Here is a 27116-nt window from a genome sequence, read left to right as displayed (position 1 = left end):
GAAATATCTGTGGGGGCACAGGGCAGTCAGCTTCACCTCAGTCCCTGAGAAGCAAGTCCTTATAGACACCATTTCCAAGCACACAGAGGGAAAGAAGTGATCAGGATCAGCTGTCATATATTTATCAAGAGCAAATTGCTTTTCTACTGGCCAAATAACTTTTCTGCTTGAGCTTGCTAGCTCCTTGAGCAAGGTCAGAACAAGGGATTGTTCTTTTACCATCATATTACTAAGGCTTTCAGCACAATCTTCCATAGTACTCTTCTAGCCAAACTGGAAAGATGTGAACTGGACATGTAGGCTACAGGTGGTTGTAAAATTGACTGGACCATTGGGCTTAAAGGATTGGTAGTTGTTCTGAGTGGCATTGAGGTACAAGTGATTTTCTTGGAGCTGATACTGCTTAATGCCTCCACTGGTGACATGGACACTGAGACACAACATACCTTTGTCATTTTGGGGAATGACACAAAATCTGGAGAGCCCTCATAATTGGAGGGCAGGGCTACTGTTCAGAGGGGCCTCAGCACAACAGGGCGACAGAAATATCAGGAAGTTCAGAAAAGGCAAATGCAAAAGTTGTGCACCTGGGACGGAGCAGTTCTTGCAGCAGTAAGTGGGGACAGGCGGCCTGGGGAGTAGCTGTGCCAAAAAGGAGTTGGGGAAGTTGAGAGCAAACTCAACATGTCAGTGGTGTGTCCTTGCAGTAAGGAAGGCTTCACTTCTTGCTGACTCAAGTAAGGAAGTACAGCCAGACAACTTGGGTGATCAATATTCCTCTCTTCCTTTTAGACACTTAGTTAAAAATTGGAGGGGAGGGTACAAGAAACAGAAAATGGCACCAGACTCTCAGTTCACATGGAGCATGCTTCAGAGGAAATGGTGATGAGATAAAAGAGAGAAAAAAAACCCCAGAAGACTGGCTATGCATGGAGAACTAGTAGAATCACTGTTGGAGGTTTTCCAGCTGAAATGGACAAGAATGTGCGACCTCCACTAACTTGGAAGTTAGCTCTGCTATAAGCAGGAGCTGGCCTAGATGATTTCCAGAGGTGGCTTAAGATATAAATAAATTCTCTGATTCTGAGATATGAGTGTGCTGCTCTCCTTCATCCACCTGCAGAAATGTGCTTTCAAACTGATCTTAGCCAGGCAGCAGAAACCACTACTTTTATTGTCCTTTATGAGGGATTTGTAGGAATTAAGTAGTTAGCTTTCCAGAGTAGCTGGAAAGTAGTATGCTTTATATAAAATACACAGTGCTCAAGGTCAGTTGTCTCTTTCAGTTAAAGCTGAAACTAATTAGCAAAGAGCTAATCAGACTGCTTTTTCTGAAACCTCTGTGAGCAATGCTAATTCACTCCTTTTTCATTATTTCCATGATGAAGCAAAGTAAATCCTTTATTCTTTTTGTAGACTCATTTGAAAAAATCTGGAATTATACTAGTGACCCTAACAAATTGTAACAGTGCTGAAAGGGTATTTTAAGATTATTTGTGCATACATACAAGTCCAAGTAACTTGAAATACGGGGAGGGGAAAAATGTCTAAATTTCTGAAAGGTTTTTTCTGTTTTCTATTGATCTAAGAGTTGCTGGACATAACTTTATGGTGAAAAGCTGGAAAAAGACCCAATGTCATAAGCACTTATTTCTTTCTATCTGCCTTCTTTACTGTGGGTCTGATTTTTTTTGTTGGCAATTCAGCTTCTTGTATAGTGTTGTTGATTCACTGTTGCATTCCTGTTTGAAATTGCATGTGTTCGTTTTACCTTAATACATAAATTCCTTCTTCAGAAACCGTTTCATGGTTTGTTAAGGATGTTGTCAAGGAATAGCTTTTTAAAGAAATGGCTGAGAGCTGACTACATTTATGGAAGAGCATGTGCTGCTGGTACTATATCATTAGCAAAGCTGTCAGTAATGGCTTATTTTCATAATGCTGAGAGAATGAAGATTGTTTTGTGGTTAGCCTCTGTAACTTTTAAAGGGCTGCTAAAACTGTAGTGTAGACTTCACTGGTGATCTCATTGCTTTTCATGCTGGAGGTCAAGCTAAATGGGTAAAGTGAAAGTTTTACGTTAACTTTTGTGACTATGACCTAATATCAATCAATTTGACTTCTTGATATGAATTGTGTGGGGCTGGACAGGCCACACTGTTTTACCATGGTGCCTTGGCTTTGCATATAGCAAAGGGAGGAGAAAAATGCATTGTGGGGAGTGAAAGTAGAGAAACCTTGAAGTGGTTCAGGCTACCAGGTGGAGGGAGCTCTTTCCTGGTGTGGTGTGGGAGGGTGGAGGTACACAGGTATCCTGTTTGTGTAGTTGTCCCTGCTTTGGCATTGGGCAAAACCTCTACGCTACATGATAGTGTTGGGTTTGTGGACCATTGAACGATGGTTATCTCTTCCTCTTCTCTTCACAGGGTGGATCACTTGTACACATTTTTTGTTCAGTGGTCACCAGAAATATATGGGAAAGATGCCAAAGAACAAGGTTTTGTTGTGGTAGAAAAGGAGGAGCTTGATATGATTGACAACTTCTTTAGTGAGCCCACTACTAAAAGCTGGGAGGTGAGTGCTTTCTGCCTTTACATGAAGCATGTGCATATCTAGTATCCATCCTCTGTTAAGAATCTCAGCAGTTGTTCTTTTGAGGATTTTTGTGGTGTTTTTTTATAACAGTTGCTGCTTCATAGAGAGGACTCCTTAAGGCTTGTATCTGTCTCACAAATGTTTTAATATTCCTTCAGTCTTCATTTTTTCTCTCCCTAGAAAGAGCAGGTAAACAACTGGGAGCTCTCTGCTGTGCAACCAGCAGAAGTTGTGTAAATATTCTGACCATGGGATATTAATCTTTTGCAAAGCTATACAGGAGTATGTGGTCAGCATTGCTAAATTCCTAATGTATTTCCTTATCTATTTATATACTACAAATAAAATCTTCAAAATGTATATATGCCTGTAAACATCAACCCAGACTCCTGTGTGCTGGTTGAAATGGATTGGTGTGTGGTGATATGCCAGACCCTTGTTTCCCTGGTACACACAGCAGTACTGTTTGAATATTGTGTATAAGTGGGATAAGTTTATCATTGGACTTTGGCTTTTTCATGTGTGGTCTTCTGCAATCTGTTTTAACCACTTGGCATGCCTGTGCTTTTATCTCTTCCTTCTGCATACAAAGCCTAGATTCTAAGGGATAAAAGCTTGCACACATTTTTTAAAATCATATTTTATTTGCACAAATTTTTAAAAATCAATGTTCAAACACTTTCTGTGCTAAGGATATGAGATAAATGAAACAGACATGTAAATTCTAAAGTGGGAAGTATCTTCATGGTGATTTTAAAAGTTACCTGATTATTCATTTTAAACATAAAATTGTTTTCTTGAAATTCTACTACCCTTTTTTTTTTTCTGTGAGCACTTTTATCTTCACAGTACATTCTGTTGAAAAATTGAGCTTAAAAGTGGGACTTGTTATTTGAAATGTAGCAACAGCTATTCCCAGGGAGCTAATATTTTTACAGTTTTGTAGCTTCTCAATGTTGGTGCTTTGTGAGCTGGAAGATAGATTTAAAAAAAAAGCCTTCCTTGTTATGCTTAGAGCTGAGTGCAGCCATACATTGCTCTAGATTTTGGTGTTCAGTTATTTCTATGCCATTTTCATAAAACCACAATGAAGGAGAGTCAGTGATCTGAAAATAGATGTTAGAGAGATCTGGCCACACTGGGAGCTTGTCTCTCACTGTTTTATTTAGATATTTATTGAAAGGATGAAAAGCTATAAACTCATTTTAAAGATATGTCTCTTTTATTTTTAATATATTCCAGCTTCATCAATTTAAAGTAGGTCTGCCAGGAAATCTCTATTGAATGAAGTCCAAATTTGGTCATGATGACTGTGAAAGTTTCACTCTCCCTTGCGGGGAAACAGAAACTCTAATTGTAGAGAAGCATATAAGCAATTTTATCACAGCATGCCATGGCCAGTAGCTGTCTGTCACTCTTGTGGTTGAGAACTCTTGCCTCTGGAGCAGGGGTAGAGTAGTGGGTACTGAAAATAAACTGCTAGATGATGAAACAGAAAATGCCTTTGAATATTCGAATTATTTACTGTGCTAGACCAGACCAGGAGGAACCTTTTGTAGAGGTATGTTGAATTGTTTCCTGTTTGTGGATCTGATGATGGAACTTCTGTCCTAGTAGTAAACGTGCTCTGTACTCAGGTGGGGGGCATTTCCATCTCAGCAAGCTTCCTTTCTCAGCCCTATAAAATCTTTCAGGGACTTTGTAGATCTGGTTTCTGTAGTGATCGATTTTTTTCATCCATTTCTGCTTTTGTGTGATCTGTAAATACATGATCTTGCAGATGGCTCTTTCTGCAGTTGTTGACTGAACTTCATTCACATGTGCAGTTCAGAGACTGAATAAATGTGTATGCAAAGAAGAGGGGGGGGCTTGTCTATCTCTGGAGCCAATTTGCAATTTACAACTGCATTAATAGGTTTTCTCTGGTTGCCTAAGTGAGTTTGGTTGTATTTTGCTACAGATACCTCTTGGTTGATTTGCTGTTGGCTGATACTTTTCCCCCACTCCTGGAGTGGTGACTATTCCTAAAAGAAAAGTCCTCTAAAGGGGAGTTGTGTACTTTTGATTTAAGGTCTAAAAGGTGTTAATTAAAATATATATATACACAATAATGGTCTTGGAGATGAAGAGGGAAGGCTAACCATTCAGAAGATGAAAAAAGGACAATGATAGAAGTAGAAAGATTGTTTTCTTTGAACAGTTTGTTGTGGGCAGTTTTTTGATTTTTAATTACCCTAATTTTGCAGTGCAAACCTTTCCTGAAATTGACCATATGAAAAATTTTCCAGCACAGGATTTTCTTCAGTGTCAGAAGGAGAAGTTAGAGGGACAGGATGAAGCTGTAGAGCTCTTAAAATATCATGGGCAGGAATATCTGTAACTGCTCAGGTGTGCAGTGACACATAGCAGTGTTTGCTCTGCAGGCTGGATTTGGCCTTGTGATCCTGCTTTCCTCTCTTTTCCTGACCCTGCACTGGAGTGCCAATGCCCAGGTGCCCTGCTCAGTTCCAAGCGTCTGCAGGAGAGTGTGGGCTGGACATGAGTGCATGCAGCAGATGTGTAGCTCTCATCCCACTGGGAATGCCCGGTATGACTGAGGGTATTAGGGTTGTGTGAGTTTCTCACCAGCCCTGGTCGTCATGCAAAACTTCTGTGCTTTGTTATGTGGTTAAATCCACACCTGGAGTCAGTCTAGCGCATTTGCTTTCTCACCTGAGGGACAGGTGTGTGTAGGACCTCCAGGCAACTCTTCCCAATTGTCTCGACTGTTGACAGCTTCTGCAAGTTCCAGCAGTGATCGTGAAGGCGGGGAGGAATTATGCAAAATTTGATCCGTGTGTAACATGAAAGCCAGTTGGAAGCTATATTGGCATCGAGGTGCATAGCAGAGCACAGTGGGCTCTGCAGCTGCATCCTGGGATTCCTGCTCCAAGATAAGACCGCTGTGGTGATACATGCATGCAAGGAAAAGACAGTTTAAGGTTTCCTGTTTATTTTGTAGCTAGGCCTCATTGCTTCCCCTTTTCTTTCTCATCAGCTCCATTTCTGTTTGCTGTTGCTTCCTATGTGCCATGGTGACACTAAGCCCCAGCTAAAGATTTTCCTCACTTGCTTAAGGGTACCTGTACTTGATAAAATTATCCCATATGGTGTTTTTTCTCCAAACAATGTGACAGCTGAGGAGTAAGTTTTAAATTAATTGGCTTCAACAGAGGATTGATGGTGTAAGAGCTGTGCTTTAGGTTAGACACTTGTTCTCTTGTCACAGATCATTACTGTAGAAGAAGCTAAACGACGAAAGAGCGTTTGCAGTTACTATGAAGAAGAAGAAGATGATGATACTTTGCCTATCCTAAAGCATCACAGCTCTCTCCTGGAGAACATGCACATAGAGCAGGTATGGCTGGAAAACCCTCAGGTTTACTTCTTAGACATGGTGCTGTCTCTGTCGAGTGTAAGAAAGAGAATAGGCTGGGGCACTGCCTTTGTTGCTTGTGTAACCATTTCCCTCATTCCCTGCTCCCTGCCCAGCTTGCCCGGCGCTTGCCCGCGCGGGTGCAGGGCTACCCGTGGCGCCTGGCATACAGCACGCTGGAGCACGGGACCAGCCTGAAGACTCTGTACCGCAAATCGGCTTCTCTCGACAGTCCCGTTCTCCTTGTCATCAAGGATATGGACAACCAGGTAAGGAGCACTTGTTCTGCAGGGGTGAGCAGAAACGGCAGCATTTTGAAAAGTGATCATTATGAAATGCTAGTCATACTATGAAGTGATGTCATATCAAAATAAGACATTGATGTATCCTTTTATATTTTCTACCGCCTAAACTAGAGTCATCACAGGAAAGTACTTCATCAATAAAAGCTTTAGAATTGCAGTGAGTACGGTATTGCCTTTGCAAATACCTTTCTTAGGTATCTCAGTTAAGGAGATGTCACAAGCAGTGCCTCTCTGGAGGCTTCACTCTTCAGTAGCTGCTGGAGTCAGCAATGCTGCTGCCATTGTTGTCATCTGGCTTTTAACTTGCAGGATACAGAGGATGTGGAAGAATCCTTGCACATCTGATCCACTTCACTAGTTGGTTCTTCTAACATGAAAATCAGCTCAGTTGTTCTTAGAAAGGAGTTTGAGATATTTGGGGGTTTTTCTCTTGAATTCTGCATTTTCCACAAAAGTAGTGTAATCATTTTATTCTGACAGATATTTGGAGCCTATGCTACACATCCCTTCAGGTTTAGTGACCATTACTATGGCACTGGTGAAACATTCCTCTACACATTCAGTCCACATTTCAAGGTAAGTGGATGTCCACTTTCTGAAATAAGATTTTTGGGTTCCACTTCTGGAACATTTATGAGAGTCTTATGAAGATAGCATGTTTGAGTGTAGATGTGCCAGATGTTGATGAATGCAGTTAATCATTCATTGCTTCAATGCAATACTTTAAGCAAAAGTGTCTGTAATTATCTGAAGAGGGGACAGTCTGTAAGGGTGAGGAGAGGGTTTTAAGTGATTTGAAGGGGCAAGCAGGAAGGAGTTAAGGAGTGGACTGTCAAAGATTCAGCTTGGAGGGCAATGATATAAAGAATAGGATATCGTTTCATGCATTCTTAGGATCACAGTGATAACAAAACAGATAAGAGTGCTACTGAAATACCCCTTGATGCTCATGGCTTATGCACCTTTTTCTGTATTGAACACATTGTTCGTTTCTAAGAGAGTATCGCTTGATTTAGAGAGGGAAGCAGAATATAAAATAAGGATTAGGATGCTTTGTTCATAGTTTTAAATATGTATTGATCCTTTACTTTCTACCTTACATTTTTCCCTTTCAAGAAAAAGATAAAAGATAACCACACCTCTTAGCTGCTAAGAGTAGGTACTCAGTAGTTAGAGATTACAAGAATCCTCACAGTCCAAATATGTTCATGTTTTTTCCCCTCCTCAGGTATTTAAATGGAGTGGAGAAAACACCTACTTCATTAATGGAGACACTACCTCTCTGGAGCTTGGAGGTGGAGGGTGAGTGTTTGGTTTTCAAATCATATAGCCTTATTTTTTTTTTTTTAATTTTAAATGTAAATAGAAACAATGGTACGTGCAAGAAGAACTTACCAGTAAAGTGGCTGAACTTACTTTTAGTAAGCTGTTTAGCAGAAATACCTCAGCAACCTGATTTCTGTTACAGACTGAGACCAGTTTTGTTTGCTTAGAGTGACTGATGTTAGGCAAGTAGGGTTTGTTGTTGCAGAGTTGGGATTGTTTTTAGCCGGGAAAAAAACAGATGTTTTGTGTAGATACATCACTCATTGCTGAAGCGGTTTGTCACTGGAAGATAATCCCTAGTTGCAATTTTGCCATCAGTTTCTAGGGTTTATCACATGGTCCTTAATAAGTTGTTGTTTTTCTGCTGATGCACAGAGCAAGGATACAACCAGGTCAGTAGGTACAGGGCTAAGGCTGTACAATCAACTAAAGCTTACTTGGAGTGGATAACCAGAAGGTGCTCTGTCCAAATCCAGACAGCCACGAAGGGGAAATCCCTAGGTTGTGCCCTGGTGTAGCCACAGCTGGCAGTGTGAGCAGCTGGGTGGGCCAGTGCTGTGGGCACTCACAGGGTCCTACACGCTGTCCCGTTCACTGGTGCAAACAAAAGCAAGGGGACTGCTCCATGAGCTTCTTGGCGAGTGCTTTGCCAGGACTGAACTCTTCACATTTGGCCTCAGAGTCACCTAGATTCCTCTGTATCACGTCTTTGATTGTTTATACAGCTTTCAGTGCTTTTACTGTTCCATGTAACACCAAATCTGTTGTGTATTTCATTTCTAGTGGCCGGTTTGGTTTATGGTTGGATGCAGATTTGTATCATGGGCGAAGCAACTCCTGCAGCACCTTCAATAACGACATCTTAACAAAGAAAGAAGATTTCATAATACAAGATGTAGAAGTATGGACATTTGAGTGAAACACTGACTGCCTTAAGGACTGGATCCATTAGGCACTTAAAAGCTATCCAGAAGGTGCAGGCTGCCTCACAATGTTACACGCTTTTTCCTCGAGTTTGTACCAGAGCATGACTACGCAAAAAAACCAACCAGACAACCCAAGAATAAAAGAAATGGTTTTGGGAGGCAGTAAGAGACAGAACAGTAAGAGATCACTCTGAAGTGTTTTTTACTTCCTCTTCAGCACTCTTCCATTGAAGATACAATGCTTATGAAAACGTTCATGATGTATAAGTTGAAAACTTTTTATGTAACTGTGAAAAAGATCCTGTGGAAGAACTATAACTGTCTAGTACATTCCATGTGTATTTATGTTCAACATGCAAAAGCTGACCAAAAATAAAAGGTTACTTTACCAAAATCTACAGCATACTGTTTGCCATGGAAAAGAATCAGAAATAAGTGTACACCACACTTAAGGGAACATGTTTTTAAAATTATTTATTGTTACTGTATAGTAGATTTTTTTTGTAAATGTATTAGCTATGAGGTTTTTTTGTTTAGCGTTTCAAATCTCATTTTGATAATTACTGTTGAGGTAGGTTTCTTATGCATTGGCATTTATTCTGAATCAATTTATTTGATTTCTGAAGTTAATTTTTATATTTTTATTTTGTAAATGAGATTTGGTTTTCATTATACCCTAATTAGAGGGTTTTTTTCCTGGCAGAAACACTTGAGTGCATAATTCAGTTTCATTTTCTTTTCCTGAAATGAGGGAAATGGTGGATAGTGCTTATTTTTAACTCTGCCGTCGCATTCCTGTTAATAGATTACTATTTTGGCCGTGTATGGAGACATTGGGCAACTGCCCCCTGGTGTAGAGTTTATCAGTTCTGTTGCAGTTCACAGAATTGGGATAGCATGCTCTGAGCACCTGCCCGAGTATTATTTGACTGTTTATGAAGGACATTTCTAAGAGAAGTGGTTTTCTGTATCACCACCAAATTATTCAAAATAAGCCACCCACTGTGCTTTTATGAGCATTTCTCTACAAATCGAAGAATATGTTAAGGAGAAAATACAGTTGAGATTTAATGAAAAAAGTTCTTTTCCTAACAGACCAGGTCACATTAGTGTAAAACTTGTTTTCCTAACAATTACATATGTAATTTCCTTTAAAAAAAATACTTCAAGCAGAAGTCTGGTTTAGCATTTGACAGGCAACTAAATATTCTTCTTTTTTTTAAATGAAATTATCAGATACTTCCCCCTCCCCCCCAAAGCTGAAAATATTCTTTATTACAAAATTTGTAAAATTTATTTTATGAATAAAATATATTACAAAATTATAAAACATTTGGTAAATGGGGAGAGAGTGAGAGAGGACTGGCAATCTTCATTGTTTGCTAAGAAATTCTGCTTTGCCATTAAACTGTGGTTTAGTTTACACAATCCAGACCTAACTAATATTAGGATGCTGAGCTGCCCTTAGACTTGAATGTTTCATTGTCCTGAGAAAGGCAGGTTTTAGAGACAGTAGTGTGCATTAAAACAGTACAATCTAATATTGGAATATTATTAACTCAGTAATACAACTCAATTTAGTTACTGCTCTTTCCTTTTTGAATAGATTAAAGAATAATAAAAAAAAAAAAGCCAATTGCTTTTCTCTCAAAAGCATTTCTAAATCTTAATCCTGCACAGAAGTTTCACAGTCTGAAAAAACAATGCTATACACAGTAAGCCTGTAACACACTGCACTTGAGCTTTTCACACTTCCTTTCTTTGTCGTCCACTACAGCCATAAATAAAGTTCTTATTGGTAATGCTTAAAATATTTTGGAAGTTGTTAACAGCATAGTGCTTTGAAGATACCCAGAATATCTAACACTCTTTGTTCTTCTAAGTGGTGACAGAAAAGACCACTTAATAATTAAAAACACCCAACTAAACAAACACCCAAGAAAAAAATCCCCACAACAAACTAAATGAAACCAAGTTCAACATTTTGCATACATTTCACTATTGCTACCTACAACTTACTCCATTATATAATCCTTGTCAAAGCATATCTAAACGCTGTGGTCTATATTCAAAACAGTGTTGTTCAATCAAAATTCTGTGACCCTTGAAACTATGAATATTGAATATATGTAATGCAGTGCTATCACAATATTTTCAATAAAGGAATTTATGCATTCAGAAACTTGTTACAGATGCTTTCTCTTTTATTCACAAACTTTAGAACATTTTAAAGATGAAAGGATGCAGCTTAAGTTACAGGTTATGCTGACAAATACCTGTGCCGCCTCATAAAAAGAGAATTTCAGCAATACTGTATTTTACAAACACAGCAAAGGAGGTTGGAGATTTTGGTGAGGTTGGTTTTGGGGTTTGGGTTTTTGTGTGTGTAGTACGGTGTGTCGTTAAAGAGAGCTATGTTTTGAATTCACTCTGAGACAGGCTGTGACAAAGGGCTAAGAAATGCCAGGAAACAGTTAGCAGTTTACCTGGTAGTTCTTGCTGCTACTTTCAGCTGCAGTGAACGACATATATCCCCTTATCTTTTTTGACCAACCTCTTCCCAGAAGTTAAAAGTCCAAGTGCATCATTTTTGTATGCACCCTTTTCATATTTCCAAAGTGTCTACATATATTTTTATGTCCAGCAAAGCAAAAGTGTCTTAAAAGTGTCTGGTTCTTGGGTTTTATTGGTTTTCATTGTATACAGCAGTGGCATTAAAAGAAAACAAACTATGATTATGTGTGAAACTGAACAAGTGTGCTATCCATGAGCCTTGTTCTGAGAGAAATGTCAGTAATAACTTTCTTAAAGTAACTGGAAAATTATAGCCATTAGTAATTTTTCTTTCAGGGAGAACAAGATCTTGCTCTTGCAACATCAAATATGTGTTCCTTCAGTGGTTCTTGGATAAAGACTTTTGATTCAGGACCATATTCAAATACACACTCATAAATCAGGCTTGTCAGTACCCAGGTAATTGAAGATGCTTTATTTGGTGCTGGTTAAAGTGCAGGTCTTGTGCTGGATGTTTTGCACAAAGGCTGGCTTTGGAGCAAAGGAAAGTCTAGCTATGTTTAGAACAATCCCCATTTGTAAACTCTAAAGATTGGATTTGCCTGGCTGTAACAGAGAAAAGGAGCAGGAGTTAGGTCATTGCAAAGGGCCTGCCTGGCACTCTGCAGGTGGGCACATCTGGCAAGTGAGCTTCTTCAGGTAGAACAGCCAACTACGTCCTGTTTGTACAGGCACAGCTTGCTTTTAAAAAAGAAAAAAAAAAAGCATTTTTGAAAGTCTCAGTCTAAATTTTTCATCTAATTTCCTTTTAAAACACTGTCACCTGTGGGACAAGCACTCTGTGCCTTTTGAGCTGCATGAAGAATACATTAAGTTTCAGGGATAGTGATCCTGCAACTCTAGTCTAATGAACAGTGCAAATGATTTTAAATGGAAACTATTAAGAAAATATTTTTTAGAACTTGAAGGCTAGCTACCACTTACCAATACCCTCTGTTAGCTTCAGAAGTAGTTGATAGGAGGAGGGTGGTGAGGCACTGGAATGGAATGCCCAGAGAAATTGTGGATGCCCCATTCCAGGAAGAGCTCAAGGCCAGGCTGGATGGAGCTTTAAGCAACCTGGTCTAGTGGAAGGTATCCCTGCCCGTGGCAGGGGGGATTGTTGGGACGAGATGATCTTTAAGGTTCCTTCCAACCTTAAAATCACCTTTCTGTGATTTTATGAAATATCTTACTTTGGCTGCGAATTAGCATAGCTGTCACGAGCAGAAACAATTTCAGGGCTGTCAGCTTATGCAGTCAGAACTAATATCAGATTTTAGCCCTCACTGCTGGCAGTGTAGAAGAAAAGATGTAGACTCAGTTGAAAAATCTCTAGAATTATATTAGTGACCCTGAACAAACTGCAACAGTGCTGAAACGGTGTTTTAAGATTATTTGTGCACCTATAAAAATCCAAGCAACTTGACCTTTCTCGAATGTTTTTCTTGGTTTGTATTAATCAATGACTCTCTGGACGTAACTTTCTGGTGAAAAACGAGAAAGATCCAGCATCATAAACACTTACTGTCCTTTCTCTTTACTGCGCGTTTCGTTGTTTGTTTTTTTATTTTTCCCCGGCAGCAATTCGACTTTTAATGACCTCAGAACGCATTCACGTGGTTTTATTCCCCTCATGGTTTATAATTTTTTTTGGGAGGGGGGGGGGCGTGGCAGCTTTATGGCGAGCCCGGCTCTGCTCGGCGTGTGCCAGGCGGGAGGAGCCGGGCGGTGCCAGCGGGGGCTCCCGGGCCGGGCGCTCCTCCCCCGGCGGGCGGGGCGCCGGCAGCGGGAACGGGGACGGGAACGGAGACAGGAACGGGAGCGGGGCCATGGCCGGGCCTGAGGCCGCGGGTGCCGCCGCCGCCGCTGAGGGGAGCGAAGGCGGGAATGGCGGCCGCGATGGCTACGACGGGAAGTGCGTGTTCTGCAGGATCGCCCGCCGGGAGGAGCCGGGCACGGCGCTGCTGCCCTGCGAGGTGGGTGAGGGGCGCCCGCCCTCCTTCCCCGCGCCCTCACGGGCCGGCCCGGGGGTCGCGGCTGAGGCTGGGCGGGGGCGCGGCGGCTCCTGCAGGGACGGAGCGGGGGAACATCGCTCGGACGGAGAGCACCGTGCCCGTGCCTTCCGTAAATGCCGGCACAGCACCGGAAGCCTCAAGGCTGGCGCCGAGGAATCCTGGCTGCCGAAGGTCAGCAGCGGACGCGCACCGTGCCTGGAGGTGCGCCGCGCCTCCAAAACACCCTCAGCTTTCTTTGCCTCAACTGTGACACTTGGTATCACACCCATATGGGCAATATGGACATCGCTACCTACTCTGTGCCAGTATCCTCGTCCTAATCCATTTTAAAACGTTCGCATCCTCTTTTAGGATGAAGACCTTGTTTGCTTTAGAGATATAAAACCCGGTGCCCCCCACCACTACCTGGTGGTGCCCGTGAAGCACATGGGAAACTGCAAAACACTGAAGACAGAGCACATACCGCTAGGTAAGGCTGCAAGTGTGTGCTCAACCTAAAGGAAAATCGTTTTTCACAGCCTGAAATAGGGAGCTGTCAAGTAAATTACAATTTTGGACACCATTTGTAAACATGGAAATAGCTGATGTGAGTGAGTGTAGATAGGGACTTACCCTTTCTGGGAACTTCTATGTGCTGGTCTAAAATTGCACTTTTTTTTTTTTTTTTGTGCAGTTCTGGAAAAACATTGCAGTTTGCATGAAGTACAGATGCCTCTGCACTTTGTTGGAAGTGCAGTTTTATTTCTAAAGCATTTTGAAAATTCTAAATTTCTAAAGCATTCTATGTGCTGCTTCATTGCATTTTCTTAGATATACATTTGCAATTCTAAAAGCTTACAGAATAATTTTATAAAGTGTATGCTTCCAGGTAAATGCAGGAAAAAAGGGAGTGATAGATGAAAAAGAGAAATGGTGTTTCAATTAACTTCAGAAAATGTTGAAAAATAAATTCTGAAATGTTGAAGCCATTATTTATTGTTGCTAGCTGTATTTTGGTTTTTTCCTCTTAAGAAGACATTGTCCTGGAATTTGTTTCACAAGATATGGCTAGCTAAGTGTGTTGAGTAACAGAAGAAACTGCAGCCATGAAGAAATTCCACCTTAGGGAAATTTACAGGTGATGCAAGAAAATAGTTATAGTTGCATTTTGCAAATCTTGCATCACTGTATTTCTCTTGTAAACATAGGGTAGTTTTCTCCAGAAAAAAAACTTCTGTATGTGTTTGGCTTCAAGGCAATTCCTCTGACTTCTGCCTTGAGATTTTGTGTTTGGATTACTGCATTGTTCAGTAATAACGAAAATGTGTGCTAGTAATAAGAAAGACTCACAATTTTATTATAATTTAAATCTATGTACCATCTCTGAAACATGCTCCAGGCTTCACAGGACCTGCAGATCAAAGTCCTGTAGCTGTGTACAGATACAATGCTGGAATTAGTGTAAAGTCATTATTCTGACCAATCGGTACTTGTTGGGTTTTTCAATAAGGGTGTGGTGATAGCATCGCTTTGGCCAAAGTTCTTATAATAATATCACACTGGAAGGCATTGCAAGTGTGGAAGTTGGTATCAGTGGTATTTTTCATGTAAATAATGGCACACACTCTCTTGATTGTCTTTTGTTTGACGAGTAGTTAGAGTGTTCATATTTTGAAAAACCCGTGTCTGTGATCTCAATGTAGATTAGTCTGTTGAAGTTAATATTCTTAAGCATACCTTTTTTAATGAAATTTATTTGTGTTTTAATAGTGAAGAGAATGATGGAAGTTGGAAAAGCTGTTCTCCAGAAGAATAATTTTAATGACTTGAATGATGTACGGTATGTAATAGGAACCTTCCATCTTTCTATTGAGTGTGTTTTTTACTTTTCAGAATGTTACTTTAGAGATGGTGGCAGAACCCGCACTGTGATTTATGGAAGAAATCAGGTCTACATTTCATTTATTGCATGAATTCTCAATTAGAATCTGCTGGCATTGAATATAAACTTTTTTCTTCTGATAAAGTTCTGGCACAAATTGGGTCCCAGCTCTGAGATTCTTTCTTGAGCACATCTTGGAGTAGGGAAGGCACTACAAACAACTTACCAAAGAGGCTGCTCTTTCATTATGTGCTGCAAATATGCTCTAAATCTTAGGTGCCAGAAGAGGGGTAAACTTCGGCCTGTTGAAGCAGGGCACTACATTGTGTTTCAGTCGTACTAGAATTCACTGGATTTTGGTGCTGGACACTTCAGTTTAAGGCCCTTGATAGCTAAAATAAGCTGCAACATAATTTAAGTGCTGTAGAGAAATAGGGAGCTGGCTCTTCATGATTGAAATTGATGGTTGGCTTTCCAGCTGAAAACTAGGTCGGATACATTTAAGATACTTTTTCTTTTGACTCCTTCTTTTAAAAATGTGTCTTAAATACAGAGATGTGAAGGAGGAGATTACTGAACTTTTGAAGAGCTTTTTGTGGTATAATGAAAGGGTATGTTTTTGATCTTCCTTCTATGTACAACGCAGATGCAATGAGTTGTTAGTTCTGTTGATCATGTTAAATAACCTGTGATGTTCCACTTCTTCCTGAATTAACATCACCACTATCTTGTACTTCTTTTCCTTTTCTGAAGAATGGGTTTTCACTGGCCTCCGTTCTGCTCGATAGCCCACTTGCACCTTCACGTCCTGGCCCCAGCCAGTCAGCTGGGGTTCTTTTCCAGGCTCTACTACAGAATCAATTCCTACTGGTTTATCACGGTAAGTGTAATGCAGGTGAGCTTTGCTGTAGGTTTTCAGTTGTGAGCAGAAAATGTCATGTCTTTCTAACCTTTTAACTGTGTCCAAAAATTCTCTGACCAATTATTTTTGTTTTTACTTTAATTCTCAGTTACGTATATTTTGCATTAACTAAGAAAAAAGTAAAGGTAAAAACCTTAATGTTTATGCTTATTAAGGGGAATGGAGTGCTAACAGCAAACAGTACAATAGTTCTGGATCTTGCCCGAAGCTGAGGCTCTGTGATGTGCTTCTGTGGACACTTTGTAAATATTTGGATTTTAATGTGAAAGGCTACATTCAAATGTGATGGATTGTTTTGCACATAACCTGGTTAATCCCCTGTAGGTGAAAACATATCCACCTAATGACTGCATTTATTACTTCTTCTGGTTTTTCTCATCTTGTTATCTTTAGACTAAACCTAGTGCCTGCTTTACAAAGACATTGTTTGTACTGATTTATGTCAGTAGAGATTAACAATGAGACTGAACTGACACTGACGAAAACACTTTGAAAATCTCTCTCTAGAGATCTAAACCTCACTCTCACTGCTTTGATACAGCAGAGCACCTGTCCTTGCAAGGTAGCTGCAGCATCCTGGTAGCATTGCACATCCCCAAATCAAAATTGCTGGAAAAAGTCTGTCTCATCTAAAGAATATTGACAGCTTCTTACTTAAAGAGAAGAAGCATGGCTTCTTCTTCACAGTGGGACCTTGCTGAAGTTCACTCCTAGCTCAAAAAAAGCAGATGTGTCTGCTGTGTTAGTGAGCATCTTAGAAATATTTGTCCCTCAAATACATATAGCTGTATAGTTTTAATGCTTATTATCTTGGATCAGTTCAGGCAGATCCGTACTGGTTATCCAGTATGGATGCACTTTCGTATTTTGCCCTGCTCTCAGGCCGGAAAATGTTCTTGGGTTGGTGGTGGTTTTGTTTGTTTGGTTTTAATTATAGTGTCTTGAATGTGGTACTTGTTTAAGAATGCAAAACAGGATTCAGATCCTATAATTTTCAGTTGCTGCATGCTTTGTTTAGCTTTATTTAAACTGCAGTAATTACTGAAGTCCTGTTGAGTTGCTCCTACCTGAAGTAGCTGATTACGTTTTTACCATCTGCATTTAAAATATGCCAAACTTGAGCTTTTCACCGTATAATGTAGTTCCTTTGGAAATCTTAAAGCCTAAAGCACTAGATCAAATTAAAAGATTAATTCAGTAGGACTGGCAAAAAAAAGCAAAGGCTGACAGTAAACTGATCTGTTTCAGAAGTGCCCCTGTTAGCCTCCACGTGCCCAGTCTGGCCTGCTTGTTGGCAGACTTCCTCCTGCCCTGAGCCTTCCTGAGGGCTCTGTGAGCTGGTGCTGTTACATGTACAAAGTACAGCTGTCCTGGTTCCGCCCATGATGTGTAAAGAGCCATGTATGATGACAAAAGTATGTGCTGGTGCAGTGATGTCACCAAAGGAGGTAGTAGGTCGTGACAGGAGCCACACACGTGAATGCCCTCTGTCCCTCAGCAGTATTTGTGGTTGGTGGTGCAGCTGGGTTGGTGATGAGAGGTCACAACACACTGTTCTGGAGTGGCTCACAGAGAATCCCAGGTCTCACCACTTGGTTGTTCTGAGCACTGCTGTGGTCTCTGAAGACTCCTCTGAGGTCTCTGAAGTCACAGTGGTTTAACAGATCTGCTGTTCATTTGCTCAAGCTCCTCTAACCTCTGTAGGTTATGTTTCCTGTTCTGATCACCTTATGAGTGTTTAGTGGAAACTGAGAGTCTGCTGTTGAAAGGAATTGTTGTATTCTGCTTCTCCTGTACACTTTCTCTGTAAAAGTGAAAAGCAAATGCTCTGTGAGTGTCACTGTTTTTAAAATGGAGTTTCAGTAAACTGAAGTCCCATGGTGTAGTTAATGTATTGCTTTCTCTCTTTCATAGGCTGAACAACTGATTGAGAGACTGCAAACTGAAAATGCTGCCAGCTGAAAGCTTGTGTTGTCAGCCAGTTTGGTCTTTGAGCTCTGATTTAAGGTTGCACAGTTTGATGTTGCCAGTAATATTCCAGGATAAAAAAAGCTTTAGTTCCTTATGAGGAAGTACACACAGAATTTGTAGCTGCTAACCTAATTCTTCAATTTGGATATGTCAGTCTGTATACTTCCCTGGCAATAGCGTGATTTTAGTTATAATTTTATGTTTGTGTAGATACATACATAATACACATACACATGCACACAGGCAGAGAACTCTTCCTATTAAAAGGCAAAGTGTAGCAGCAACCAGAACGTATTGCAACCAAGGCAACAAGTTACAACAGCATATGAATGGTACCAAAGGGAGTATTTGTTGCAGAATCAAGTTTTCATCTTCAAGGTCCATTTTTCTGGGATTGCAGGTAACATTTCAAACATTTTTTCCCATCTGCATTTGTATGTTATGTTACTTATGCCTAGTGACGAGTAGGTACATTGCTGAAAGTACAGTACTGACTTTCTGGTGCTACACCACTCCAATGTTACCTGACTTTTTTGCATCACAGTGACACATTAAACGTGAATACAATACATGTCCAAAATGTGATTATGCTGTATAACATTGGATATAGCTTATGTGTAAATAGACCTAAAGATTTTTTTCCCTCTTACGTGCAAAATGTTTGAAATCAGTTACTGTATGTTTACAAAGAACGTGAAGAATTCAGAAGCATGGATTTTGTATGCTGCTCTTCTGCATGGCAGTAGATAGAAAAGTCCAGATTTTCTGATTTATTCTTACTGGAAGTCCCTTGCAGATTACTAATGCTTTGGCCAAATTTGGATTCTAAATGAAGTCACAAGAGAAGCCGGTCTGAAATGCAGTGTGTGTGTGTGTGGCAGACTTACATAAGAGCAATGTGATTTGACTTTGGGATAGCAGGGACTCAGCCCAAAATTGGAACATGCCAAGTTGCTTAGGGAACCTGCTGAACATTTGCCTTTGCTGCATGACTCTGATCAGGAATGCTAGCACTTGTTTTTCAGTACCATAATAAGGCAGACTGTTCGGTAATTTAAAACTTCAGAACACATGGAGTAGATTTTCTTTGTTCACAGAGCTTGTCTTGGTGCCAAACTAACCAAGTGTCCTTGCCTGATGCATTCAGATGCAGCTGAGGTGAGAATGTCTGTTGCACCTGAACATAATACTCTGTGTTTTCCATGGATCCAGCACCTGTTGCCTTAGTGACACGTGTTGTAATAGTCTTACAGTTCTTCAGAGAGTCTGCACCCTTCTGAAGAACTGCATTTTCTACCTGGCAGAGTTTACACCTCTCTGTCTGTTAGATCTTCTTCCTAATGTCTTCTTATTCTTATTAGTGGGCACTGGCATGTCATTTGCAGCCCTTTAGGGTTTGTTATATTTGGTAGGAAAAGTGGGACTTAAAGCCACTGAACTTTGACTGTGCAATAGATGAAGAGGTTTGAGCTGGCTCCTAACTAAGGGAAATACCTGAACATTAAGGACTATCAAGTGTTAGTCCTGTGTATGTATTCTGATCTCTAATTAATTTATGTGACTGTACTGAACTGTGACATGTAATGTAATATTTAAAATATCAACATGAACTATTGTCAAAAAGGATTAATAAATGCTAGTCTTGGGATGATTATCCAGTGCAGTGGAATAGTTGACTGTGGAAGTTGACCCTAGATAGCCCTTTGCTCACTCCTCATCCCTTAACGCAGTGGGGTGGGAGAACAGAAAGAACAAAATGAAAAAAAACCTCATGGGCTGAGATAGTTTTAACATGTGAAGAAAAGAGGAAGAAAAAAAGCAAAGATAATCACTTATGACCTCCCACAGGCAGGCCAGCAGCAATGCCCCCCCACCCCCCCTCAAAAAAAGCCCTCTCCTCAGCTTTTATTCCAGACATTACATGTCATGGAATATCCCTGCTGGCCAGTCTGTGTCAGGTGTGCAGGTTGTGCTCTCTCCAAGCTTTCTGCCCACTGCAGAGGCAGAGCAGGAGAAAGAAGGCCCTGACATTGTGCATGCACTGCTCAGCAATCACCAGAACTGCTGTGTTACCAACACTTCCAGTCACACCCAAAACCTGGGATGCTCTGAAGGAAGTTACCTCCATCCCAGCCAGACACTGTACGTTGCCATATGTATATGAAAGCACAAAGGCCAACTTTTATATCTTACATTTGGAGAAGGATCCCACTAATGACAAGACTGGAAAGGTAAAAATCTGGGTATAATGTCACTTCCAGGGTTTTGCTGATGAGAAAGATGGGGAAATCCCGTGTTCCCTGACAGCAACAGACAGGCCTCAAAGCAGCTGAAACAGCAAAGCATTAAACAGAGGCACACTAATTACTGAGAGGAATGCTCAGCCTCTCATTAATGTTTTTTAGCACAGAACTGTGGTCTGTTTTCCTTCTGCGTTGACAAGCATTTTTGGACTCTGCAGATAATTTTTTTAATTAGGTGAAGAAATACTTTCTGAAAGTCTTACCTAATACTCTCAATACATTTCTGAATTACTGGCTAGCCCCTGGAAGAGACAGTGGGCAGATCCTATTAACTTTGTCCCTGTCTTCTACAGAAGCTTTTAGTAATTTTAAAACTTTAGAAATCATCTGTAGAGCTTTCTAAGGAGCAATGATCAATAAGGAGCATGAACTTAGAAGCTCTTACTCTCCAAGAGCCTGGAGAAGCAAAAGAAAGTTGTTTAGGCACTGCTGCTGGCTCTGTTCTTTGATCCAGTATTAGCAGTCTTGAGAAAAGCTGCTTTTTTGACCTCATGTTTAGGAATGACAAAGCTTTATTTGTACTGTTTTGCTCAATTGTTTTACATAAACTCCCAACCTAACATGAACCCAGTGAATAATGCTTTTAGGCTGAAAGGATGAAACAGATATACATAAAATGCTGTTAAAAAGAAGTTGTGCTTAAATTGGTAATAACTCCTCAGACTATTCCAAAGTCTTTTTAAGCGTGAGTTGTAAATAAAAGTAGGAGAATGGGAGAAAACCAGTGAAAATTGTATTTGAAATTTGAGAAACTTGTAAAGAATAAAATGCTGCATAAAAACTCTTGTCATTTCAAACTAATGTGCAACATTTATTGAAATGGTGACAGTGCCTTCAGTGTTTTGACAAAACAAACCACAGATAATCCCTATATGATAATACAGTCCAAAACAGATGCAGAGTTTACAGGCTTCAAGTGGAAGGAGAGGAAAGACCACTAAGGTAATTTGTCACAAAGTGAATTTTAGGAGAGATTTAGACAGCTGAAAGATGCTTAGTAGGGCAAGAACACCTTTTAAAAAGTTAGGGTTTACTTACCACTCCAAATAATCTACAATACTAAAACCCCTCACATGCTACAATTTTTGCAAAAATAATTTAAGAAATTCTGTTCCATTTTCTCTAATGGGAGCCTGCTGAAAAAAAGTTGCATGTTGAAAAGTTTAAATTCCTATTTCATCTGTAGATGTTAATCTAATCACAGATGAAGCACAATTTTGTAAAACTTCTAGCTAAACTGAGTCATGTGCATTAGATATGATGCATTCATGACTATACAGGCTTCAGGAGTTATTTTTTATTCTAGACTGTACCAGTGGGCAAGCTATTATCTATCTTTTAGTCTTTTTTTGAAATACTGGCTATTGCTGGAAGCACAAGACTGATTTTGTCAACCTGGGTGCTGAGCCAGTTTGGCAGCTCGGTGTTTATAATCATTGCATGGGCACACAGAAAGATTTCAGTCACGCTTTCCAGAATGCTCATCTAAAGCTGGCAAGTTGGAAACGTGGCTCTGTAACTGTTTTTTTTTTAAATCCCTCTATAAATAATAGTTTTGTTATATAGTAATCCTTGGTTCTATTAAAAACGTAAGAACAAGCTTTTTTTACTTGCTTACAAAGTAGGTAAGACCATGTCATTAAGGGTTTGCTCTGCTTCTGTTTTGATCAGAGGTGTACTTAAAGTACTTGTAGATGTGCTCAAGCATCTACCACTTACATGGCAGTGAAGCCTAGGCTGCTGATATTTGAGCCAGACTTAATTAAAATCTAGTAGATGTATATGAACTGGACTTGCATCTTACGGTGCTCAGGCTACATACTGCCTCATGTGTGTCTTGCAATTAATTATTTGTACAATGTCCAGCAATGTATTATTTTTCCTGATAGTGCCATCCCGTTACTCAGCTGGTGACACTTGAAGTGTCCAATGCTGCTTCCTGCAAGTTATGAACTAACACTACAGCAGAACTTAGTGTTAGAATTAAACAAAACTCATTCCATATCTGCTCTATAAAAAAAACCTCAATTTTTGTTGAAATCTGAATGCATGTAAAGACTTCCTCTAATGTGAGCAGAAATACTGTGAGGTGTGCTCATGTCATTTGGCAAGAAATGCTTTTCCAAAAAGAACAAAGCATTTTAAATATGTTAAGATTACAAACTACATGTCTTATTTCTCAGCTATAGACCTATTTAGAAAGAAGCAGCAGGTTTGAAACCTAAGGGAGCACATCAACAGTGCCAGGTACAGCACATATTCCCCCTTTCTCAACACTATAAAATTTTTCTCCGCATCTTGACTGCCCTGTTCCCTAGATATACTTATTTCAGCACATTAATTTATTCCTTCTTTTTTTCTATTTTCATCGTCCTATCACCAGAATAAAAAAAAGGAGGCAGGATAACAATGAAATCCTCGGCCAAAGACTTAGTTTGGTGCAAATCCCCATTGTATGAAAACATCAAAACAAAACCCCATTCTTTCAGGCTTTTTGCAATAGAAGGTCTTTTATATAAATAGCACAGAATTACACATCACTTTTATCAAGTCCCTAATTTATATTAAATTTTACTATCCTTTTGATGTAAGACAGTATCTTACTTTAAAGACCCATCAATAGTGTACTTAACATCACACAGAAGCTTCTATTTGCACTGCTAAAACACAGAACTTTAGATTTCTAATTATATAGCTTTATTGATGGGAACTATTGTAATACAACTCCTGATTATTTTTCATAGCACTATTATAACTATTTTATATAACCAATTCTTTATTTTTCTTTCTGAAGAACTCACAACTGTACTCTGAAATCAGGTAAATGAGCTATGTGCTCAGGGACTGTGCTGCTGTTCTTTCATTTATGCAGTTGGTACTTCAATATCTCTCCTCTTGTAAAAACGTTGCTACATTTTGGTGAAAGAAGAGCTTTTTTTTTTCTTTATGAATGCACAGGTGCCCCAGTACAGAGTTTTTGTTGACTTTTGCATCTTTATATATTGTGGCACTGTACCTTCTGTAAAGGGATATAGTTGAATTTGCCAAAAAGGCTGCAGAGGTTTGTGGACTTCTTCTGAAGTGTTAGAAGAACAGAAAAGGTAAAAATGGTGTGAGATAGAAAACAAAAAGAACAAGGGACACAGAAGTTTTGGAGAAGGTATGATTGTAAGATTAGACTATTAAATACCAGAACTACTGCAACTGTCCAAAATCCAAGCAAGATCCAAGCAATTTAGGAATCATCAATTATCCCTGCTATGGTATTTTTCTAAGTTTAGGAATTTCCATCTACTTCATGAAAATAACTTCCATTTATTCAGTTTAACCATGTGAGATTGACCCTAAACTTTTGCTATGTACCAGGCTCTTTGTTTGAAGAAATATATGAATTCCCACAAGAGTTTTCAATTCCACATTTTACAAATTCCATTCTCCCATGCACTAAGTATTTCATAACCTGCAGGAATCAGTGTTGTAGGAAGCAAGTAATAATTTTACTTTCAGTAATCTAAAAGCAGTAGGCCAGCAGAGTTATTTGAAGAACTCTCATATACTTAGTAGTAGATGATAATAAAGACAATCCAATGTCAGCGTGATGGAGTAGCTCATAATCTGTGATTTCTGACCAAATCTCTAACATTTTTACAAAAATAAGCTTTATCCTTCTCGCCCATTTCCTCTCCTGCTTGTGTCCCAGTAGGTAGTTGAGTTGAGATTCTGTAAGCAAAACCTGTGAAGATGGTATCTAGATTTTCCAAACGGAACCATGCAGCAAAGTTCATCCCAGGACAAAACCTTATTGTAGTAAAGTGATGACCACATCATCATCTTTTCCTTGCCAAAGCATTTCACCTTCAAAATGAACCAGACCATGTTTTCTGGCTCTTAGCAAGATTCCCACTACCTTATTGGAAATAGTCACATATGTTTCAAACAGCTGCCCAAATGTCACACTCACGTGTCCATCTTCTCCCACCTCTCCAGTTTTTCTGATGATCGAGCACAGCTCTTCTACTTCCTTACCCACGTGTGAGTGAGCATCTTTCCCTCTCTGCTCTGTCCGAGACCCTTCAGGGGGTCTGCCATAGGAAGGGTCTCCTCTGTGAGTGTGCGCTGCTTTAGCCGCAAGCCTGTCGTCGCTGCTGAACGGATTCTTCCTCTGATACTCAATGTGATCCTCTGCCCAGGTCTGCCAGCTTTTCCTCAGGTCACCCACTCCACTGGTAGCTTTAGCACCTTGCCCTTTATCTTCTTCCATTCCTGAAAATGTTCTAAGGCACTCAGGCAGGAATCGAATCAGTGACTGGCTGTAACTGGGGCTCCTGTGAGCACTGTCAGCTGTGAAGGAAAACAACAAATCAGCCTGATATTTTTGGAAGAGTTTTGCCCGAGTGAGACGCAAGGCTGCTGAAAAAGAGGTGAAGTATCTGAACGTTTTAGGTTCACTCATAATTCTACAGCAATGAAAAAAGAAAAAGTGATCCGGGTGAAATTCAGAAGTAATTTAGGAACACAAGGTAGTAAATTATGCTTACACCGGTCCCGCAGTTACCGAACAAACCCCGCAGCCTCCGTGCAAGACACAGTGCAGTACTCACTCTTCTTGCAATGACGCCTTTTCAAGAACTTTATCCTGGTAGCCGGCAGCCCCGCTGTTTGTTTGTTCCCAAACAATCTGATGCAGCGCTGGCCGAGCTGCGGAGAGAGCAAACCATTCCCGAGCGGCAGCAGCGGCACGCCAACCCGTGCCGGGGGTGGGAAGCCGCTCTCCTGCCCGGACGCTGATTAAAGGTGGACAAAGGCACGCCGTGCCGACAAGGTTTTCTCAGACTATGGAAGTTATTACGCTCAAAAGTTATCTGGAGCCGAAACGCCAAAACGTGGTGGGAGCAGGGGGATTTTCCTCATCAGGCACTGGAAGGAGAAGTAAAAATGCAGTTAGCGAGCGCGTCTCTGCCTGCAGCACCCTATTTAGCGAAGAAGACAAGGGCAGAATAGATTGTTCTCCCTTAAAAGGCTGTGCTGCTGCACGGCCATGTCTGCCGGCTACAGCAGAGCTGCAAGTGCCGCACCGCTCCCGGGCTGCCCACCACCCGTGGCATCCATGCGCTTGGAGTATGGACTGTCTGTGCAGGATGTGGTTATTCTGGTGAATTAGGGACAGATTTTTATATCCCTACAGAGATCTAAATGTGCCACAGCCATGTCTTCGCCGGGTCGTATCGTTCACCTGTTGAAATACGGAAGCCGGAGTTTCCAGGGAGTACATAAACAGAGCTGATACTTTTACCGACATTTGAAGTTAAAATACAGGACTAGTGCTGGATTTTCTACGAGGAAATGGACAGAAATGCAAACTCTGAACAGTTTAACAGGTGAATTACAGATTGGGTATTTCTGTATTTTGAAAAGATTGTTGTTTTAAAGGTAAGAATTCATGGGCATTTGCGCACATACATATGTTGGTACTGTTGCACATGAACCCATGAACAGGGGCAGGATTCCCTAAATTTCTCCAGAACCTCCAGGTCAGTCAAAAACACTTGTGTTGCCTCTAGGTCTAGAAGACTACATGAAGTGAGCACAGAGTGGCAACACGATCACCAGAGAAGGGAATTGGGAATAATAAACAGCAGCATATATGAAATAATAGCTTTTCCTTAATGGTCTCTCACTTTTAAATTTAAACTCGTGGCTGTTGTATATTACCATTCTTCTATATTTTTGTGAGAGGAAGGTGGTTAATCCAGTTCCCTGGATAAGTTTCAAGTTGAGTAATTACACTTTGTGAATAAAAACTTCCCCTGAAGGGTAAAAAGTGTAAATTTTTCTTCCTTTCCCTCCTTGGAAGAGTTATGTAATGTTTTTAAGATGACTCCCCACATCCACACTAACAAACTGCTAGACTCTTCTCAGTGGCATTACAGGAATGTATGTTCTGTTTCCGAACACAGCATCTGAAAAGCATTTTATTTTAATGTCAGAATCAAATACTCCATAAATCTTATTTAGTAATGTACATTCACTTTCAAACTAAGTAGAGCAACATGTATACACTGACAGAGATTTTGCATGGTCAAAGTCAAAAGCAAGAAAAAAAACAGGGCTTTTGTTAAAGTCTTTTGTAGGAAACAGTATCAGTGAAAAACAGGTATTCACATTGTGAGGACAGATAGCAAGCCCCGAAGGTAAAGCAGTGCAGATAAAGCAAGCAAAAGCCAGTTTCAAAGAGATTAAGCTTAAAAATAATACTAACAACCCCTTTTAAGAAGTTTCTAAAACGGAAGCAATACAGCTAAAAAATTTAAAGTGAGACAGATTGGAAAAATAAAAGCAGACTTCTTCCACTAAAGCTCTCTCACCAATTCCAAGATTTTGTAAGCAACCTCAAGCTCTCAGGGTTTATCAGCACTTCAGCAATGTGTTTATTGCTGGGTCTCTGCACTCAACTACTGAGGTGAACGAGCTGGACCTACATTTACCTCTTTTCTTTCTCTTCTAGGAAAGCTCACGTTTAGGTACCAGGTCGCTTTAGATTGCTTTCTTGTAAATCATCAGGGCTAAAGCTTCACAGTAACCTCAGTTTTGATTACTGCAGGACGGATAACTAGAGAAGCTGCAGGATGAGATTATGGAGATACATAAAGGAGGTGCCTTGTGCAGGGCTCACAGGTCATGAGCAAAACCTTAGCCATCTAGGAAAAAATACCAAAACTGCCCAAAATCAGCACATAAAACCCAGAACGTGAGTTCAGTGCTGAGCTGGTCTGGTCCTAATAAACAACTTACCAAAATCTGGATAGGACAAACCTTTCAGATCAACACAACAGGGAGACCACTGAGTACGGCATTACAATTATCAAGACTAGATATTAAAATAAAACACAATCTGCAGGACAAACCCCTTTTTGCCCCTCT

At 40.3% G+C, this 27116-nt stretch overlaps 2 protein-coding genes and 1 pseudogene across 9 annotated transcripts in view; 2 read left to right on the top strand and 1 right to left on the bottom strand.

The window, feature by feature from the left end:
* NCOA7 (nuclear receptor coactivator 7) overlaps positions 1–10749 on the top strand; it is an 81704-nt gene extending 70955 nt beyond the window's left edge. For 5 of the 6 annotated variants that reach the window (XM_088161856.1, XM_088161858.1, XM_014876696.2 and 2 more), the window contains 6 exons: positions 2427–2574; positions 5864–5992; positions 6127–6279; positions 6796–6891; positions 7544–7617; positions 8425–10749. In XM_088161856.1, the coding sequence (XP_088017982.1) occupies positions 2427–2574; positions 5864–5992; positions 6127–6279; positions 6796–6891; positions 7544–7617; positions 8425–8560 (736 nt within the window). In that variant the 3' untranslated portion in view covers positions 8561–10749. Of the gene's footprint in view, positions 1–2426; positions 2575–2613; positions 4157–5863; positions 5993–6126; positions 6280–6795; positions 6892–7543; positions 7618–8424 lie in introns of those variants that run through there. The other variant, XM_014876702.2, reaches the window with a different exon arrangement.
* A 2125-nt stretch (positions 10750–12874) lies between these two features.
* On the top strand, positions 12875–19546 carry HINT3 (histidine triad nucleotide binding protein 3). Its single transcript, XM_014876709.2, has 5 exons — positions 12875–13099; positions 13490–13607; positions 14888–14957; positions 15753–15879; positions 17836–19546. The coding sequence occupies exons 1-5, from the start codon at positions 12953–12955 to the stop codon at positions 17881–17883; spliced, it is 510 nt and encodes a 169-aa protein (XP_014732195.1). The 5' UTR covers positions 12875–12952; the 3' UTR covers positions 17884–19546.
* Positions 19547–20979: 1433 nt separating this feature from the next.
* LOC106853444 (actin-binding Rho-activating protein pseudogene) lies at positions 20980–24958 on the bottom strand (annotated as a pseudogene). Of its 2 annotated transcripts, none has more exons than XR_015802501.1 (2): positions 24797–24958; positions 20980–24536 (listed from the first exon to the last, which is right to left on the bottom strand). The product of XR_015802501.1 is annotated as an actin-binding Rho-activating protein pseudogene, transcript variant X2 (transcript). The 2 variants fall into 2 exon arrangements; XR_015802500.1 differs by having other exon boundaries at positions 24734–24939.
* Positions 24959–27116: the final 2158 nt, after the last annotated feature.

Source organism: Sturnus vulgaris, chromosome 3 (genome assembly GCF_052056855.1).
Source record: "Sturnus vulgaris isolate bStuVul1 chromosome 3, bStuVul1.hap1, whole genome shotgun sequence".
NCBI lineage: Eukaryota > Metazoa > Chordata > Aves > Passeriformes > Sturnidae > Sturnus > Sturnus vulgaris.
This window is presented reverse-complemented; position numbering and strand designations above follow the sequence as displayed.